The 20,182-nt window shown below is 30.1% G+C and overlaps 1 protein-coding gene and 1 pseudogene across 2 annotated transcripts; both read right to left on the minus strand.

The window, feature by feature from the left end:
- Positions 1–842: 842 nt before the first annotated feature.
- Positions 843–11,538, minus strand: LOC107639158 (basic helix-loop-helix (bHLH) DNA-binding superfamily protein). Of its 2 annotated transcripts, none has more exons than XM_088483418.1 (5): positions 11,200–11,538; positions 10,916–11,087; positions 9,903–10,145; positions 9,172–9,345; positions 843–1,219 (listed from the first exon to the last, which is right to left on the minus strand). In XM_088483418.1, exons 1-5 carry the CDS (start codon positions 11,271–11,273, stop codon positions 1,130–1,132), a joined length of 753 nt encoding a protein of 250 aa, XP_088339544.1. In that variant the 5' UTR covers positions 11,274–11,538; the 3' UTR covers positions 843–1,129. The 2 variants fall into 2 exon arrangements, with proteins under 2 accessions (XP_088339544.1, XP_088339545.1); XM_088483419.1 differs by having other exon boundaries at positions 10,916–11,078; positions 11,200–11,431.
- Positions 11,539–19,278: 7,740 nt separating this feature from the next.
- Positions 19,279–19,797, minus strand: LOC148567066 (uncharacterized; annotated as a pseudogene).
- Positions 19,798–20,182: the final 385 nt, after the last annotated feature.

Raw genomic sequence — 20,182 nt, forward strand, 5'->3', positions numbered from 1 at the left:
TTATGTGTTGAACACTTGGTTTCCATTTTGGATCTTTTAACGATTGCAAATAAAGCAACAGGGAATGGAGACATAAGAGCCATCAAAAGGTGTTATTTCTTTTTTAACTAAGACTTATAGAGAATGAAGGCACTAAATATTATTTTCTAGCACTTAATTATTTAATTAACTTCTAGAATTTTCTTAGTAAATATGTAGACATTTGTTTTTACTAACTAATCTCATGACAAGCCTAGACAATTTTTTTGCTAGTGCTTCTAAGATTTTATTATTGCTTCTAATGCTGCCACTAGATCTCTCTATAAATAGTATTGATACTTTACCACTAGGATTTGTCAATCATAAAAAATGCTAGTGTATTGTCCATTGAATGATATCATATTCTGAGAATACCAAATTCCAAACAAAATACACCAAATAAAGTGCATCAATGTTGGATCCCATTTTTCCAATGGGGTCATGTTAAGAACAATAGCAGGGTCCTCAATATTGGCTAACTGGCTAATGTTCAATGTTTGAGAAAGGCCAGTTCTCCAATGTAAATATTCTTCTTTGTTGTAGAGTAGATTACTGTTTCTTTTTTATTTTTTTAAACCGTGATTGCAACTTGTAAGGTGCTTTCAATAAGTTTTGATCCTTACACAACTTTTTTTTTTCTAATAACGTCAAAAGTTTTCTTAAGAGAAAAAAATTAAATAAACTTATCATTAATCATTATCAAGATCGCTACATATCTTTTTTTTTTTTACCCTTAACTCAGTTACTCTCCTATCTGTAGTAAAATTTGAACTCATATTCTTACATGCTAAAAACTTTTTTTATTACCAAATTTATTAATTATCTTTAGTGATAAAACTTAATTTAATAATAATAGAGGCAATAATACACCTTGTAATTTGTTGGACACAGAAAGCACTTTATGAGAAAACTTGCTAAACTTACCCACAAAACAAAGGTGAAGACATAATCACACTATTCACTAGTGATGAGAAGATTTGAGTGGAAACACCAAAGAGGGATAAGGAAAATACCACCCAAATAGCACTCATTTGAACCTTGTATTGTACCCAACACTCACCACTGACCCAAAAGTTGGAACTTCCAATTAATAATATAATTATATTCTTCATCAAATGCTCATTGGACTTAGAGGGTCATTAAGAGCTGCAATTGCTGTTTGGATCTTTATCTGCAAAAGATCTTTTTCTTCTTCATCTGCCTGAAAACACAACAAATTTGTGCTTAAATCACCAAAGTTGTAGAAAGTTAGTACTTAATACTAATGATATGCCTAGAATGAAATGAATATTAGATTAATTTGGAGTACTAGCAATTATTTTTTTTTTTTTTACAAATTTATCCTAAAAGTATGGTTTGAATTTCATTTTTGTTAACAATATTTTGTGAGAATTTATAAAATGAAATGAATTTTTTATATACCATAAGCTTGTTAAATTCTTCTTTTAAGCTATTATTATTTATCAGAATAATGCTACACATTTCTAAGAATTTTTGTTAACTAAGTTCAACTAAATTGATCTAACATCAACAAAAATTAGTTATGGATAGCATTACTCCAAATCTTATTATTTAAGTTGGTTGGACTTAATTCCTAAAAAGATTTAGATATATAACATTACTCTTATTATTATTATTGATTCATTTTTTTTTAAAGGACTATTTAAAGAATGATTTAATCTTTAAATTGGAAAATCTATGTATACATCATGAAAAGATACTCCTTGTTACTAATTAATCTCTGATTAAGACACTTCTATCCATTCATTTATTAAACCCCTTTCTTGGGCTCCGGTAGAAAAAATTGATATTTGATGTGACTACTACCCAATTGAAATAATACATGTTTTGACTTTGCACTTAACTTAAATTAAAGATATAATTTTGTAGAAATTTTTTTGGTAAATTAAATAATAGAATCATCTTAGAATACACTTTGAATTTGAAAGTTTAAAAATAATATTTATACAATAAAATTAATTACTAAAATTAACCATCATATATTTTTATAAAAATATATATAATTAATTTATTTTTAATATATATTTTATATTTTAATATATATTTTATATTAGTAAATGTACACCTAACATAGTTATAAAATTTTATGATTCAAGATCACAGCTGCACACACATACATATAATCTATTGAAGATTTTATTGAACAGATAAATCAATTAAAATAATTCTTAATCAAGACATGGCCATGCCAACTTCGATATATTCTAACAAAAAAAAATCAACCTCACAACTACTATATCAGTGTTTGAAAAGTAACAATTCCAATGCTACTTTAAAGTTATGAAAATAATTTTTTAATTAAAAAATTAATGCTATGAGATTAATTTGATGTCTCACCTGCCTAAAAAATTGTACACAAATATTTAATTAAATTTATATGTTTAAATAATTTTTAAATTAAAAACTTTAAAAATTATTTACTTTAGATAATGTGATAATATAATATTAAATATATGTATAAAACTCATTTATACTGAGTAAATAAAAATTAAGTTTATATTTTATTAACCATCATTATGCTTAAACAACTTTTGAACTTTTGTGATAAAATCATAAAAAATAAATAACAGCTCACCTCACACCACAAATACAAAGGCACTAAAGTAGTGATGTAAATAAAATAAGTGATTTAAAAAATAATAAAAAAAAGAATGCATCAAGAAAAGAAAACTTATCCAAATGAAAAGTTCAAGAAAAGAGTAATAGTTATTTTCCATTTAAACACAAATTATAATTTGAAAATTTACTTTGTTAGCTTATAAAAATTAGCTTTTAAAAATAATTTTTTAAAAATTGTAACATCTATATTTGATAAATTAAATTAAAAATATTTTTTAATAAACACAAATAATAATAAATGTATTTAATAAAATAATTTTTAAAATTTAAAATATTATAATAAATATTAATATAAGAATTAAATTTAAATATTAATTAATATATATAATTATATTAAACATTTTAATTTTAATAAGCACACAATAACTTTAAAAAACTTCTCTTAAATACTTTTAAAAACTATAGACACAAGTATATGAGATTTTTAATTTATCAAACACAAAACAAAATACTTATAACACCTCTTCAAAAAATTTACCAAACCAAACCTTATTACAACAATCAATAATATAAGCAATAGTTCCTGGAATATCCCGATACGTACACATAATATTTCAAAGGACACTCCTTAAGACGGTTAAAATAAACTTTTTATATAAACATCATTAAAAATTATAAAATACTATAATCCAATAAAAGTATTTCTAGTCTTATATGATTAACAATTCCCACTATTTTTGGTTAACAATAACAATAAAAATTTTATTTTGATTTACCGTAAGTATAAAGTAACTTATATATATATATATATATATAAGATTTTTTTTTTTACTTCCTACATTCTTTTTTGTCTAAACTAGTTTATTTTAGGTTAATTAGTTACTGTGTAGATTTTTATAATTTTCGAACATTTTTAATCAGATTCCTACTAGCAGTTGTCCATTAAAAATAACATATTATTAGAATATCCTACTTTTTAAAAAAAATGTAAAATTTTTATCTAATATATATATATATATATATAAACTTAATTACATTTATAAAACTTTTTCTACATACATAGATATCTATAATTATCCTTTAATTTCTTATTTAATGTACGTATCTTCAAAATACCCTCAAAAGAAAAGCGCGAGGGAAATCTTTTTATTTTATTTATTTATTTATTTTTTTTCCGTGTTGTTTCCACAACCTATAGCAGTATAGCTACTAGCCAGTGGGGGTCTCATGTATATATTAAAGGCCACTACATACAAAACACGAGCAAATTTCTCATCAATAGCTTTGCCGAAATCAACAACCAAATTCCCTCATACGAATGTGTCGTTTTCTGTTTTGTATCCTTTGAATGAATATTTGACTTTTCCATTATAAAATATCAAAACACGTTGATGTGTTTGTTAAGATAATAAGAAAATTCCCTGTTTGGCCGTGACGCTATAGCTAAGTGCTAAACCTACTGTGGAGCACTCTAATTAATTATACTCTAAACGACAAAAAACAACGGTGTCACAACCAATTGTGATCAGTGCAAAATAATATTTGATACACTTCTACATATATAATCTTTATTTTTCATAATGTTATTTTCAAATAATTTTGTTAATAAAAATAATGTAACAAAAATTTTCAAGTTTAATTTTTATGCATCATCGATATTTAAGAAAAAAATCTTACGTACCAAAAAATGTAAAATTTGATATCTAATTAATAATAGGTTTCATTTTTTATGACAAATAATGAAATGAAAGTGAACCCATTTTTTATGTAACGGTATGTTGTAAGAATTTAATTTAAATGTACTGTGAGTGTGTAAAAACCGTCTTATCCGTATATTCAATCACATAACGTCAGATTAGTAAAAATAATTATATTTTATATTGATCACGTGAATGGTCAATTGGTCACCTAACAGAATAATTATAATTGCACGACCGTGTAAAACATTTTATTATGTTCGTACATAAAAATTAAACTCATGTTGTAATGCGTAAAAATTAAATTATGTTTTAACTGGACCGCTTATATTATATTTTATACGACACAAAACAATTTATTTTCTCGATAATTAACGTGGCCATGTGACTATGTGAGTGATGAATCTTTCTACGTGGAAGGTTCTCAAAATACTGAAAATACAACTATGTATATTTTGGTAAAGAAAGAAGGGGGAAAAAAATTGAGAAGAACGTGCGTGAAAGGGAAACGACCGCATGGGTCAGAAACACGCTGAAGAAAGAAAAAAACAAGAATCAGAAACACGTTTCCAAATCTAGTTTGGCCGTTATTATTCTTTGTTACAACAACCTACGTTTATGTTTTTTTGTTTTTCTTTATTTAGAGTTTTCCTTTGTCCTCTTTGGTGCCACAAGCTGATTAAGGTTGTAGCCATGTATGTATAAAGTACAATTTTGGTCTAGCAAAATGGACGTTTTTTATTAAATTTTGATACAAATGTTATTTGAATTGTTCTTTATTAAAAATAACTATTTGTTGGATTGTGTTTTGTGTATATGAAAAAATTTGACGGAAAAGAGAAAGGTAAATTTAATTTGTGTATGCTACTATCTAAAGAGAATAGATTAGTGTTTAATGATTGACATGCATGTTTGACTTATCCAACTTATCCCATCTATCTTTTAACTGAAAAAAAAAAAAAAAAAAACTTTGAAGGGGGATTTTAGCCTTTTAGAATTTGAAGATGATTATGAAATTACGACGAATATACTTTCATGCGTTTCGGAAAAAATAGAAAGTGTAACACTGTTCTCTAAAAATTAATTTGCTATTAAAGATAAAAAAAAAACAAAAACAAATTTTAAACCCTAAATCATAAATTTTATATCTTAAATTTAAATTAATGATATAAAATATAATATATAAAAAAAATTAAAATTTTTTTAATTAACAAAAATTACAGCCTTCCTTACTTAATAAAAAACGTTTAATAATGAACTTGCATCGATACGAATACATAACACGACATAGGACATGCAAATAGCAAATACACGACTTTTAAATTTTTATAAGACACAAAGAGACAATATATATATATATATATATATATATATGATATTTTAATATTTTATTTATATTAAAATTTAAATTAGTTTTTAATTTTTTTTAATATTCTTTTATAATTATATAAAAAATTTAAATAATATTTTATTTTAATAAATAATAATATATCACATTTTTAAATTTATTTTAAGAATACAATTAATTAAAAATAAGGTAAGATATACTCACACGTAATAGTATTTAGATGCATTCAAACATGTTAAAAAAATATTTTTTTATATTTTATTAAGATATGTTTAAACATAAAAAATAACAACTCAGTGAAGTATTAACACATCATAAATAATGAAGCTAAAATTACATTGGATTTGGTTTTTTTAGGTGATTTGCTATGATTTACATAGTAAGGAGATGGTTAAGTACGATTTTGGTTTCTAAGATATAGGTCGAAAAATTTTTTCGTCCCTAACCTTTTTTTTTGCACAGAAAATCATCCTTAAAGTTTAACTTGATTTTAAAATTATCCTTTTTACTCAAATTTTAAATTTCATTACCAAATTATCTTTAACAAAAAAAATTATAAAAAGAGAAACAGAACCGATGAGAGGGAGAATGAAATCACGCGAGGGGGGAGGAGATAAGAAGAAGAACGGAGACGGGAAAAAAAGGGAAAAGAAAGGAAGAGGGGGAAAGGGGGGACAGCGCCAGGTGAGGCTTGAGCCGCTGTCGCCATAGGGAATCAGAACCAAAGGGGGAGAGAGCTCGCGAGGGAGAGAGAAGACACGAGCCTTGCTGCCACGCCTTGCCGCTGTCGAAGAACTCGTGAAGAGAGAGAGAGAAAACGCACGGCTAGGGAAAGGAAGAGGGATGCCTCGTCGCTGTCGCGCTTTGCCACTGCCGCCTCTGCCGCACTGTCGCCGATGCTATTGACCTCGCCGCTGCTTCGCGTCCTCGCTGTTGGTCCTCCCTAGGGTTCCGATTCTATTTCTGATTCGTTCTGCTTCTAATTTCTTCTTCTTCTGATTTGATCTTCTGCTTCTGTTTCTTGTGCAGTTGTACTTCTGATTCTGATTCTAATTTTATTGTTCTTGTGCTTCTGATTTTAATTTTGATTTTATTGTTCTTGTGCTTCAGATTCTGATTCTGTTTCTTTGATTTCATTGTTGTTGCACTTCTAATTTTATTGTCTTTCTGATTTTTTATGTTTTGATTCTTTGATATTTGAGATACAGATTTTTTTTTTTACTTCTGTTTATGCTTTTATTTCTTATTCTATTTTTTATGTTTATTACATTAGTTTTGCTTTTGATTTTATTGTTGTTGCTGCTGGGGTTGTGATGAAGAAGAAGAAAAGAAAGAGATGCTGTTGTGATGGAGAAGAATAGAAACTGGGTATTTTAATGAAGAAGGAGAAGGATATTTTGGTTTTGAAGAAAAAGAAAAAAGATATTTTGGTCCGAAAGACAGTTTTAAGACTAAGTTAAATCTTACGGTTACAGACAATTTTGTGTGAAAAAAATGTTAGGAATAAAATTTTTTTTCAATTTATACCTTAGGGAACAAAATTATACTTTAACTCTAAGGAATATCATTTATGAAAAGGGAAAAAAAAGAGTTTACAGAGTTTGTTAGACGACTTCTTTATTTTTTTATGAAAAAAAAACTTCAATTCCTCTCGCTACGTACTCTATTACTATTTTAAACTTCATGTTAAAGAATTACTTGATTTCATTTATGTTAAATGAGTTATGCTACGTGTACACCAAAATCAGTCATTAAAGTTAGTTTTTAGTATAAAATATATGCTGAAAAATAAATACATATTGAAAATAAATTAAACTACACATATATTTATAAACAAATACATTGGTGATTGATTTTAGTAGTTGATTTTAATATACAAATAACATTTTTAATGTTAAAATATTCTTGACTTAGTCTTTTTATTTTTTATTTTTTAAAATAAATTTCTATTTCTTTTCCCCTCAAATATATGAACACAACTTTAAACTTTCAAATTAGTCAAGCAAGGAACGGTCAACTAATGACGTTTTACAAAGAAAAATTTTATTTTAAATCCAAAATTTAAGTAATTTTAATTCATGAAAAAACATGAAGAAAAAAAGAAAAAAAAGAAAAGAACAACTTAATTATTCAACGCATAAAATAAATAATAATCCTAGATACACGGTATCCTAATTCCTAATATACGAAAGATATAAATTGGGTCCATATATTCTTCATATGAGGAAATATAACTAATTTTCTAATTTGCCACAAGATCATTAAGATAAAAATATAGCATACTAAGAGGGAAATGTTTTTAATTTTTTACTTTGTATTGACGTGAAATGACAGAAGGGGTCTAGAGGAGCGACTAAAAAGCAACAAAGGCTATTCTAGTTATTAATATATCTTATCTCTGATCTCTAGAAAAAAGGACCTAATTATAATTAATTAGTAGCTTATAATAGCTTCATAAACATGTCACGAATGATGTAGAAATTTAGAATCTCCTTTTGTTTGAACTTGAAAGTATTATATTCATTCATAGAGCGTCTTTTACTTCAATTAGATTTCCTATGGTTTAACATTTTGTGTAGGGTAATTAAAGGGAGGGAAAGAAAAAAGGAGAGTAAAATGGCACACTTCATAATTTTATGAAAAGTGGAAAGGTTCATGTTCCTTTAAATTTCTATCTCTTGGAGTCTTGGTGTTATTGGAGGGGATCAAAATCTAAATTTTCATTGATTAGCTTTAACCGGACATCATGGACTACAACCCTCATGATGATTGTCCTTAAAAATTTAATATTCACTCACTTATATATATGGGTGTTCCACACTTCCACTTTTGCTAAAGTGCTCTATTAGTTTTTCAAGCATGTAGGCCCCTTATTCTAGCTGTAATTTGCTATTTTTTTAATTATTTTGTTAGAGTAAATTATACCATTGTCATCTTGTAAAATCAGGTGATATTCCACTTAACATGTACTAATATTTTAGGTTGATATGTGTGTTTATAAAAAATATTAGCATATTTAATAAAATATAAAGACACTATCTTATTACATGTCATATATATCACTTAAAAGATAACTATATTAGTATATCTTTCAAATTAAAGAGAGTAGTCATCGAATAAAAATTTAAATTCAGCTATTTTATATCTAAAGACACATTTTAACAATATAATAATAATTTTTCTAAAAATTTTACATATTCAAAAAATATACTTTTAATAATTTTTAGTAAAATATCTTTTACACTGTTTTTAAAATATGCCCCTAACCCTAAAATCTTTGTATATGTAATACAGGGGCGTATTTAATATTATACTTTAACAGTTGATGGTATAAAACTATAAATAGAGTTTAAAGCACTTGTTACTTACGGAGAAAAAAATTTAAAAATAAATGCTAAGCGTACCTAACAAAGCTATAACTGAATGGTAATAAAGGAAGAGAAGGCAGGGATATTAAATAGTAGTATAGTATATGGTAAAGGTGAAATTAATTAATTATTTAAAGGGAAAAAGGAAAGAGTGACCTACCTCAATGAAGACTGTCTTCAAAAGCCTGGCAGAGGAAAGGGAAGTGATATTGGCGGTGATGATCTTCAGCTTCAATGACTCAAAAATTTCACACAGTTTCACCATTGTATCTGTCCTTTTATTGCATGTCAAGCTTATCACTATTGTCTTCTCTCCCATGTATGTTACCCTCAGCTGCATAGAAAATTTAGCACAAAATTCTCTAAATAAACTTCTTTCCAATTTTAATTTCCAGTTAATTATGTAGAAATAAATGAATAAATAATCAAATCTACTACTCTGGTAAAATCACCAAGTTTTATTAATAAAAATTAGGAAAAGATTTCATTTTTCTAACATACTTGTAAAACACTGCGTCTTTGTCAAATTAATACCAATTTTTTTAGTCTATATTTATCAGTACTTAAATTTCTCCGTGCACTTTTTTATAATTTATCCTAAGTAAACCAGCGCATGGGACTCATTTTTTCTTATATTTCTTATATTTTTCATGTATTTAATACTTTATAATTTTAAGAAAAGAGATTTAGTAAAATTTGAGTGTCGTTATCAAATGGATATATCAAATAAAAAAACAAAAACAAAAACAATCTTTTTATCAATAATTAAGCTAGTATTTTTTGGTGACCAATAATTAAGCTAGTATAATAAGTAATGTGTCCACCATATTAAAATAAAATTAATAGTATCAATAATACAAGAGAGAGAAACTAGGAAATGAAAGAGAGTACCTCTAATATATGAATAGGGGAGTTTCTAGAATTGAGAGAATCATAAAGCTCATCTGTTCTCTTCTTCTTGGACCTCAACAACATTGGAAGCTCCTGATGCTCAAATTCATAGCTGTTAGGATTCTTCTTCTCCACCATCATACCACTCTCAAGCTCAACTATCTCTGATTGAATTATCCTCTCTTGTTCTTGCAACTTTTGTATGTACTCAATTGCATCCTTTATTATTGAAGCCTTATCCATCTGCACCAACATACAATCATTTAAGTTCGAGTAAATGTCATTATTTTAATTCATGTCCTCATTATTTGGTAGCAATTTAAAATTTTTTAATGGCTTTCTAATTGTCTAATTAATTGGCTAAATCTATTTTTATTATTGGACTAAATAGTTTTTCACACATCAATAAATTATTGTTTACAGAAACAAATTACTTGAATTGTTTAGTTAGGAATTTTAGAATTGTAGAAAGATATTTGGTTTTTTGAACAAATAGTCCAAAATCAAATAAGATAATTTTTCTTTAATTTTAAATAATCAATCATCTTTTTTATTTTATGTAAAATAACAATAATTATTGTATAACATTTTATAATAGGTCAAAAATATAAAATATGGATCAACAATAATAAAATTAAGATGATGACAATAACATTATTACATAAATAATCCTAACTACTACCGATACTGCAGCTGGTGTACCCATTCAATCAAATATAAATAGAATAAAATAAAAAAAAGTGGGCACACCAAATGTGCGGTACAAATTAATAATAAAAAATTAGTTAAAAATATATACTAAAAATTATTAAAATTCATTATTTTTAGTCATTAATTAATTATTAATATTTAAAATTGTAAAATAAAATATATTAAATTATTAAATTAAAAACCTATATTAAAAAATTAAATTAATAATTAAAAATAATAAATTTAAATGATGTTTTAGTATTTTTTATTAATTAAATTAATTAATTAATTAACACGAAAAGAAGTGGTGCTTGTTTAATTACCTTGCTGATGTTGGGGACCACTGATCGAAGAGCAAAAAGCCTTTCATTGAGCTTCTTCCTTCTATTCCTCTCCGACACAATATTCTTCGACGCCGCCGACGAAGCGGCACCGTCCGGCGAGCTCGAATCGTAGTAGCCTGACAACGCCTCATCCAAACCCCAGCTGCCATGGCTAATTAATGTCAATTAATTAATCTTCAACTTAATTATCAATGAAGAAAACATGTATAGATAGGCGTTAATTAATTCAATTAAGTTGGAGAGGGAGAGAAATTGTGACTTACTTGTCGAGTTCTTGGGTTTGGAGGAACATGCTGGTCTCCCAATAACGATGGTACTCATCACCAATATTCTCCATTAGAGAGAGAAAGTGAAAGAGGAAGAGGAACAAGAAGAGGAATCTTTAGACAGAGTAGTAAAGGGTTTCTACAATATACCAATCTTGTTTAATTTGTGTCTTTTTTTTTTTGGTGTGACTTATGATTTGTGAATTTGACTTGTGAGTTAGGAATATATAACAGGCATTAGGCAACTTATTATTCCATATATATAGAAAGAGGGATCAGGGGTTGATAAGTGGAGTAAGGGATGAAATTTAATCACGTGCTCCAAGATAAATTAATAGCATAGTCTATCTTGTCCGTATTATATATATTTCTTAGTCCTTTCGTTTTTTACGGTGATTACACATAATTTTTTTTATATGTAATGATAATTATTAAAAATTATTAGATAATTTATTATTCTTAATTAACTATTTTAATATAATATGTGTTAATGTTATTATTTTTATGTAAAAATAATTTTATGTGATTAATATTTTTTATTTATCATTTTTGTGAACTGAAAACTATTAAAAAGATCTTAGTCATAAAAATAATCTGAAGTCAATTATTATTAAATAATATTTAATTAAGAATGTAATTTATAGTTTGACGATGAATTTAAATAATAAGAATGTTAAATAATTATCAGAATTTATTATTTTTAGTTATTAATTAGGTATTAATATTTAAAAGTATAAAATAAAATATATTGATAAATTATTAAATTAAAAAAATAATTTAAAAATTAAATTTAATAATTAAATAATTATTAAAAATAAAAATTTTAATAATTTTTAAATAAAAATAATAAATGAAAATTTTTAAAATAAATAAAATAAATATTTTATTTATTAAAATATATAATTTGTAATAATTTTACGAAAATATTAAACAAATAATCAATTAAAGTATATAAAAAAGAATTGAAGAAGTAATATCTAACTAATATATATTATTTATACATTTAAATCAATATTTATTTAAAACGGTGACTTAAGTTTTAAGAGAGAGAAGAAAATACTGAAACAGACAACATAAAGTAGATGGAGACCGTAATCTGATTAATAACTTTAGATTAAATATATAAAATAATTGAGCCATCAATTTCAATGACAAAAGAAATAGGATGATGATATTTCAATAAAAATATTTCGTTGTCAAATAAATTAAGTTTATCATTCAGCATACATCTGTCCTTTTTTTTTCTTTGGCAAAATATGATTTGTTGTGAAAGATGGTTTTTTAGCCAAATTATCTTGGCGCGGTTCTATCTATGTGGAAATCTGATGTTTGCTGCTTCCTAGAAAGATCCAAACCGTTAAAAGCATTGTGGTCTATAAGGCCGCGTAAATTTACATGATACATGGTTGGTAATGTTGGCTCCGATGACTTTCTTGTTCTTTCCAAACTAAAAATTGAGGCCGAGTCGCTGAGATTCTTTTGTCTCCACTTAAGATGAGGACATCAGGTAGTACTATATATCCCAACAATGATTTCCTAAAGTATAGTATTAGTCCTATGCAACATGCAGATACGATATCCTTTTATTTTAATTCGTAAATTATGGGCCTTATTTATTTGTGGTGAACAGCCCAACCTCTCTTCTTTTCTAAGCTTTGCTTCCCCATTCCCAAAAATAAGCAATAGACAAGCTAGTTATTAGGATTGTTAGCAAGTAATCTGATTATCTGTTCAAAATTAATCTGATTTGATTATAATATTATATCGATTCTGTCCCCGATGAATAAATTCGATTACAATAGAATCAAATCAGATTAAACTCAATTTTAATTGATTTAGATATTGGTTATGGGTTGTAGAATTCAATCCAATTCAATTACTGAATTAGATTTATATATAGGAAATATTTATTAATTTATATCATATTATTTATCTGATTTACACAATAAATAAAAAATATATAAATATCTCATTTATTTACACTGTATATGAGATAAGTTAATTCTTTTAAACTATATTTCATGTGCAAATGAGATATGTTTGAATAAAAATTTGTGTATTCCTACTAAGGTTTAATTCTATTGTATTCTGCTAGGATACGGTTTAGTGTACTTTGCTAAGATTTAGTGTTTTTTTTAAAATTTGTGTGAGAGTGCACTTTATACAGAGAGTGAATAAGGAATTTTGAAAGAGTGAGTGTAAGAGTGAATGTCATTGAGTCACTATAAGAGAGATAGAGAGATCATCAGTAAAATTATGAATGCATCATAACAAAGTGTAAGCATATGAGCGACAGAAACCAAAGGAAAGTGGAGGAAGGGGAGAATTAGAGAAGGGGATAGGTGAATCAAAAACCAAATCCAGACCTATAAGCAGAGGAAGACAATAACATCGTGACCCTAGAAAAAAGGATATCAGATTAGGTTTGAAAAATTGCTCAAGGAGTTTGGTGGTGAGAATAATAACAGACAAAGAATTTACTATTGCAACCTAGAAACAACGTTCAGTACCATATAGAACCAATCAGAGGAATTACGAGTCAAATCTCATGGGGATAATATATTATTTCAAGTTTTCTTTGCAAAGGAGGCAGACGTTATAAGGGTGGAAAGGGGTTTTCCATGGTTATCCAAACAATTCATAATTCATCTGAAAAGATGGGATGCTGATATACGGATAGAAAAGGCAAACTACACGATAATTCCAATGTGGATACAATTATGAAACACTTTTTTTTTCTAAATAAAGACGAGCCATATGTGGTGCTAAATGGCCAGGTGGCATTTAGCGTCCTTGGTGGGTTGAGAAATGCTTCCTTCATGGGTGTTAAATGCCCACCTGGCGTTTAACGCCAATCTCTGTAATCCGTCCTAGGCGTTAAATGCCAGGTTCCCTGGCACCCTTCCTGGCGCTAAACGCCCTCCCTGGCGTTTAGTGCCCAAACCCTTCGAAAGCTCTTTACTTTAAGATGTTCTGTTCTTCATTCTGAATTCTTCTATTCCTGTTCTAAACACTGTGCATGATCACAAACTAAATTAAACTAAGAAAAAACTATGAAAAACAATGAAAAAAAATAAAAGAAACTCAAACTGAAATAAAACCTAAAGGATACTCATAGTTGGGTTGCCTCCCAACAAGCGCTTCTTTACCGTCACTAGCTTGACGGTCAGGTCCTCTAAGGAGGAGGGTTATAGGGGCTTAGGTTTTCACCCCTCACTGTGAACTTCTTTCCTGTGCTCTCATGTATCAACTCAATATGTTCCAAAGACAGGCTCCTGCTTACTGTATGAGGTAGGATTGGACTTCTAGTGAATACTGCTTTCATTCCAGGAGAGAAATCTTCAGTGAGAATCTTCTTGTTCCTCCATCCCTTGGTACCTTCTTCTTGGGACCTCCTCCTTCCTTGATGGGTGATGAATGCCCAACACTAAATTTAACTTTGATGTCAGGGGAATTGTATTGGTCCCCACCAAAGGAGAAGGCTTAAGCAATGAACTCTGCATGCAAGTACCTCCTTCTCTAGAGAATGGTGAAGGTTTAAAAACTTTGAATACCAAGTAGTCCTCTCGCAACCTCAAAATCAATTCATCTCTCTCAACATCAATCGGAGCTCTTCCAGTGGTCAAGAATGGTCTTCCCAAGATGATGGAGTCATTTGCATCCTCTCCCATGTTTAGTATCACAGAATCTGCAGAGAGGAAGAGCTCTCCAACCTTGACCAAGACATTTTTCATTAGCCCATGTGCCTGCCTCAGAGATTTGTCAAACATCTCCAATGCTAATCTTGTAGGATGTGCCTCTTGAATTTGCAGCTTCTTCATCACAGTTAGGGGTATTAGATTGATACTTGAGCCAAGATCACAAAGGACTTTGTCAAAAGTGACATTCCCAATAGTACAAGAAATCTGAAAGCTCTCTGGATCTGGCATCTTCTTTGGAAGCTTGCTCTGAATGAGTGCACTACATTCTTTGGTTAGGACCACTGTTTTATCTCCCTTTAAGGCCTTCTTCTCAGAGAGCAAGTCTTTCACGAATGCTACATAGGGAGGCATTTTCTCTAAAACCTCAGCAAAAGGAATATTAATTTGTAACTTTTTAAAGATTTCCAAGAACTGGGAGAACTGCTTGTCCTTGATCTCCTCTTAGAGCTTCTGAGGTTGTGGTGCTTCAGGCTCTTAAATAGGTGCCTCAGAGGGGGGCGTGTGACAGTGTAACCTCAGCCCTTTCTGGAGCTTCTTTCTCCTCTGACACCTTAGCAACTTCCACCTCCTTTTTCAATAAGGATTCTTTATCCATTGTTAGGGTTTTACACTCTTCTCTTGGGTTAGTCACTAGGAAGAATGTTGGGAGGTCTCTCAGGTATTCTCTTACTCAACTGACCCACTTGTACTTCCAAGTTCCAAATGGAAGCTCTAGTCTCCTACATAAAACTATGAGTGTTCTTGGAAAGTTCTGCGACTAAAGAGGCCAAGTTACGAGAGTTGTTGTTGAAATTCGGCTGGGGCCTCTGGAGTTGCTCTTTCCACCCAAAGTTAGGGTGATTCCTCTATCCCTGATTAAATGTATTCGAATAAGGATCATTATTGGGATTTCTGGAGGAATTTTCCATATAATTAACTTGCTCAGTAGTGGGTTAGGCAAAATCATTATTCTCCCCTTGGTTGAGGCCTCCACTCATGTCATAAGGTACATCTTGAATATTAACTACTGAGACTTGTATCCCACTCAAGTGCTGAGAAATCATACTGATCTGCTGTGACATGATCTTGTTCTGAGCTAAAATGGCATCCAAGGTGTCTGACGGAGGAAAAATGTCGGTAAAGATTTTCACTAAAAATATCGCGTTGCAAGTATAGTCTAAACCGACAATTAAACCTCAATCAACCTTTAATTTATTTGTCACTAAAGCAAACCCAATAAAAATAACCGAAGTATTAAACCTCGGGTCGTCTCTCAAGGAATTGCAGGGAGGTGTAGTTATTATTGGTTATGAGAAAGTATATTTTTGGGTTTTGAAATAAGGAACAAGTAATGTAAATAACAAGGAAATAAAATAACAACTAAGAAAAGTCCTAACAAGCTAAGGATTGAGAATTGGAATTCCTATCCTCATTATCATCATCACTTGTGATGGTAATTGCCTTTTGCTCTCACTTAGTTAACCTCTAACAATTGAAGGTAAGTCAAGTGAGCAATTCAACTTGAGTTCACAAGTCCTAATCAAAGATTAGAGTTAGTGAAGCTCAAGCCAACTAGCAACTTTCAATCACCAACTAACAAGAGACTTTGATAATTCAAGAGTCTCCGAATCACCCAATCTGAGCTAAGAATACGAAAAATCTAATTTAAAATTCTACCAAGCATTTTATCAAATACTTGGTAGGCACGACATTAAAAGCATAGAAAAGTAACAAGAAATATTAAATTTAAACAACCAATTGCAATCATCAATAACACAAATTAAAGAAAGCAATCACAAATATGGAAAACATAAATTGCATTAATATGGAAATTGAATCTAACATCAAGAGTTCATAAACTAAATTAGAAAATAAATAAATCAATAAGAGAAGATAAAATAAAGTACTAGAACAAATAAGAGTAGAAGAAAATTAAATTAAAACAAGATAGAATCCTGAAATTAAGAGGAACTAAGACTAAGAAACCTAAAACCTAGAGAGAGGAGAGAGCCTCTCTCTCTAGAAAACTGCATCTCAACCTAATAATTGTGAATGAATGTTGAATGATTGATCTTCCCCCCCCCCCCCCCCGCTCCACTCTGCAGTCTCTAATAAGTGTTTTCGGGCCTGAAATTGGGTCCAAGGCAGCCAAGAAATCGCCCCCAGCATTTTCTGTAAATTGCAGCACGTGATGCTCGTCACGCGTACGCGTCAGCCATGCGTACGCATCACTGAACAAATCCCTGGTCACGTGTACGCGTCATCCACGCGTGCGCGTCGCTGCCAGCTTCTCAAAACATCATTTTTCCTGTGTTCCTTCCACCTTTAAATGCCTCCTTTCCATCCTCTAAGTCATTCCTGCCCTATAAACCCTGAAAACACTTAACAAACATATTACGGCATCGAATGGTAACAAAGGAGGATTAAAAATTAGTAATTTAAGACCAAAGAAGCATGTTTTCAATCATAGCACAAAATTAGGAAGGAAAATATAAAACATGCTAATTATATGCATAAGTGTGAGAATAATTGATAAAACCAGCTCAATTCAAGACAAAATAAACCGTAAAATAGCGGTTTATCAATCTCCCCACACTTAAAGATTAGCATGTCCTCATGCTAAGCTCAAGAGAAACTATAAGAGTGAAGAAGGATGGTATGACTTATTTAAATGCAACCTATCTATATGAATGCAACTACATGTAAAAATGCTTCTACTTATATATATATATATATATGTGGTCAAAGTGAGTCAAATTTCCAAGAGATCATATATGCACAATCAATGGCTAAATCAATCATATCAAAACACATTCACAATTGAATTGAGTTATTCAAAAGAGTTCACAAACTTGCAAAATAAGCAATGATTAAATATGGACATATGGAGTTGAGCAATTGAACCCTCACTGGATGTGTATATGCACTCTAATCGCTCAAGTGTTTAGGGTTAAACCACTCATATCTCCTCTAATCATGCTTTCTAAAATTTTGTTTTTCATCTAACCAATCAACAAATATTTAGTGTACAAATGCAATTATCATGAGGGCTTTTCAAGGTTGTAATGGGGCTAAGGCAAGGGTGAGGATATATGTATGGCCAAGTGAGCTATCAATTGAATCTTTGACTAACCTGATTTCTCACCTAACACATGCACACACTCTATACAATTCTAAAATCAAGCCTAGCCACCCAAAATCTCACTTTTGCATATTTTCACACACTCATGTATCAATTCTAATTCCACCACATATGCATTGATCTTTTTATTGAACTTAACATCAGGGTAATTTTATCTCCTATTTATTTATTTCTTCTTTTTTTTCTTTTTTTTCTTTTTTTTTCAACATGAAAGCATAATACATCAATACATATGGTTTCTATAATTCCACATGAGTATACACCTAAATTCTCAATATTTGTCAATAATAAACAAAACACATTCTCATTAATCAAAGTTCTCACATTTTCCCACACTTAGTTGACACACACTATCTTAAGCTAACCAAAGATTCAAATAGGATACTTAATTATTTTTCCGCTTAAGGCTAGTGATATGGTAATATAAAGAACAAAAGAGGGTTAAAAAGGCTCAAATTGGCAAACAAAGGTAAATGAAATGGTAGGCTATTTGGGATAAGTGAGCTATAATCAAATGATGGCCTCAATCACATAAATGCATGAATATACACTAAATAATGGATATATAGAATGGAACAAACCAAAGATTACAATCATAGAGAAGAAAACACACAAGAATAAAAATCATGGTTAATTAATGTAACCATATAATTAGGCTAAAAAACTCATAGGTTGTGTGTTCTTAGCTCAAAAATTATATTCCAAATTGTAATACATCATGAAAGTTTCAAAAGGTTTCAACTCAAATCAATGTGAATCTTAATGCCCTTTTTAAGAAAAAGATACATTCCTTGAAAATTTCATCAATTTGACCAACATTTCTTATATTATATATATACTAAATGCAATGTTGTGATTAAGAAAAGTAAAAAATATGTAGTTCACTCCCTATTTTCAATCAAACCAAATTCTCATATGCAAAAGGGGTAAACTAAGCTCAACAATCCACATTTTTCCAAATCACAACTACTAAACCAAAATAACTATATATATGTACTATTAACTAAAAGTGCAACTCAAACTAAAAATTTAAGATATATACAAACCAAAGTACAAAATGGGATAAACTCAAAAGTATCCATAATAATTAATATATACAAAAGCTGAAAGTGCAATAAAGTAAAAATGTGCAAATACTGAAAAGTAAAACAAAAATAAAAGCAAAAGTGTCTAAATGGTTCACCAAAATATAACTCTGCCGATGAAGGCGACCTCCCCACACTTAAATCACAGCATCGTCCTCGATGCTCTCAATCAAGCTAGGTGAGAGGGATCATCGCCCACTGGTCCACTGTCAGCTGCAGGTGTCTGTGACTCTGTCAGATGCTCAGGCTGAGTCGCCTTATGCTGTGCAACCTCCTGCTGGTCCTCCTCATGCTCCTCCTCCTCCTCAGAGTGCTCCGAGGGTGTGTCAAGCTCAGAGGGGGTGTCAGTACGCCTAGTAGTCACAATCAGCTTTAGATGGGCATAGCATCACTTGTTGCGATGCTCCGACTGCTCATAGCGTCGCTGATTGCGGCGCTCTATCTAATCAATGCGCTCGAAAAGGCGCTGCACAAGATGGTAAACTGGCTGAGAAGTGGATGATAGTGCTGCTGAAGTGGGTGGTGTTGCAGGTGCTGTTGAGGATGTGGCTGCCTCAGTGGGAGTAGTATTTTGTGGTCTGTGCCCTAGAGGTCCAAACCGCTTGCCGTACGGAATAACCTTCTTACAGTCGGCAATCGGTGGTCTCTCATCCTGGGGCTCCCAAGGCACCTCAGCTCGAGTAGCCATCTGAGTGATCAAATAAGGAAAAGCCAAGGTGCCTCTGGTATGAACTCTAGACATATACTTCCTGATGAGTCTTGGAAGGTATAGGTCCTTCCCTTCCATGACACACCAAATAAGGAAGATCATAGCAGCTGGCACCTCTGACTCATGAGTGCTAGGCATGACATAATTGCTCAATATCTATTGCCACAGCCTAGCCTCATCATTGAGATAATCAACCTTGATACCCCGTGGAGTTTCCTTCGACTTTCCCATAGCCCACGGAACATCTGGATCAATGGCTATAGTATGCCGGACGGCATCCCAATCAAAGCTCATAAATTGAATAGCTTCCTCGGCCTTCTGAAAACCATCTGTTTCATCTGTTTTAGGCTGGAAGTGGAGGATA

This window comes from Arachis ipaensis, chromosome B4 (assembly GCF_059453495.1).
Source record: "Arachis ipaensis isolate K30076 ecotype BB chromosome B4, ASM5945349v1, whole genome shotgun sequence".
NCBI lineage: Eukaryota > Viridiplantae > Streptophyta > Magnoliopsida > Fabales > Fabaceae > Arachis > Arachis ipaensis.

Coding starts and splice junctions, on each gene's coding strand:
- LOC107639158 (XM_088483418.1), bottom strand. CDS start 11,273: ATGGAGAATATTGGTGATGAGTACCATCGTTATTGGGAGACCAGCATG. Junction 10,146..10,915: donor TGGTCCCCAACATCAGCAAG/GTAATTAAACAA, acceptor ATGTTGGTGCAG/ATGGATAAGGCTTCAATAAT. Junction 9,346..9,902: donor CCCCTATTCATATATTAGAG/GTACTCTCTTTC, acceptor TTTTCTATGCAG/CTGAGGGTAACATACATGGG.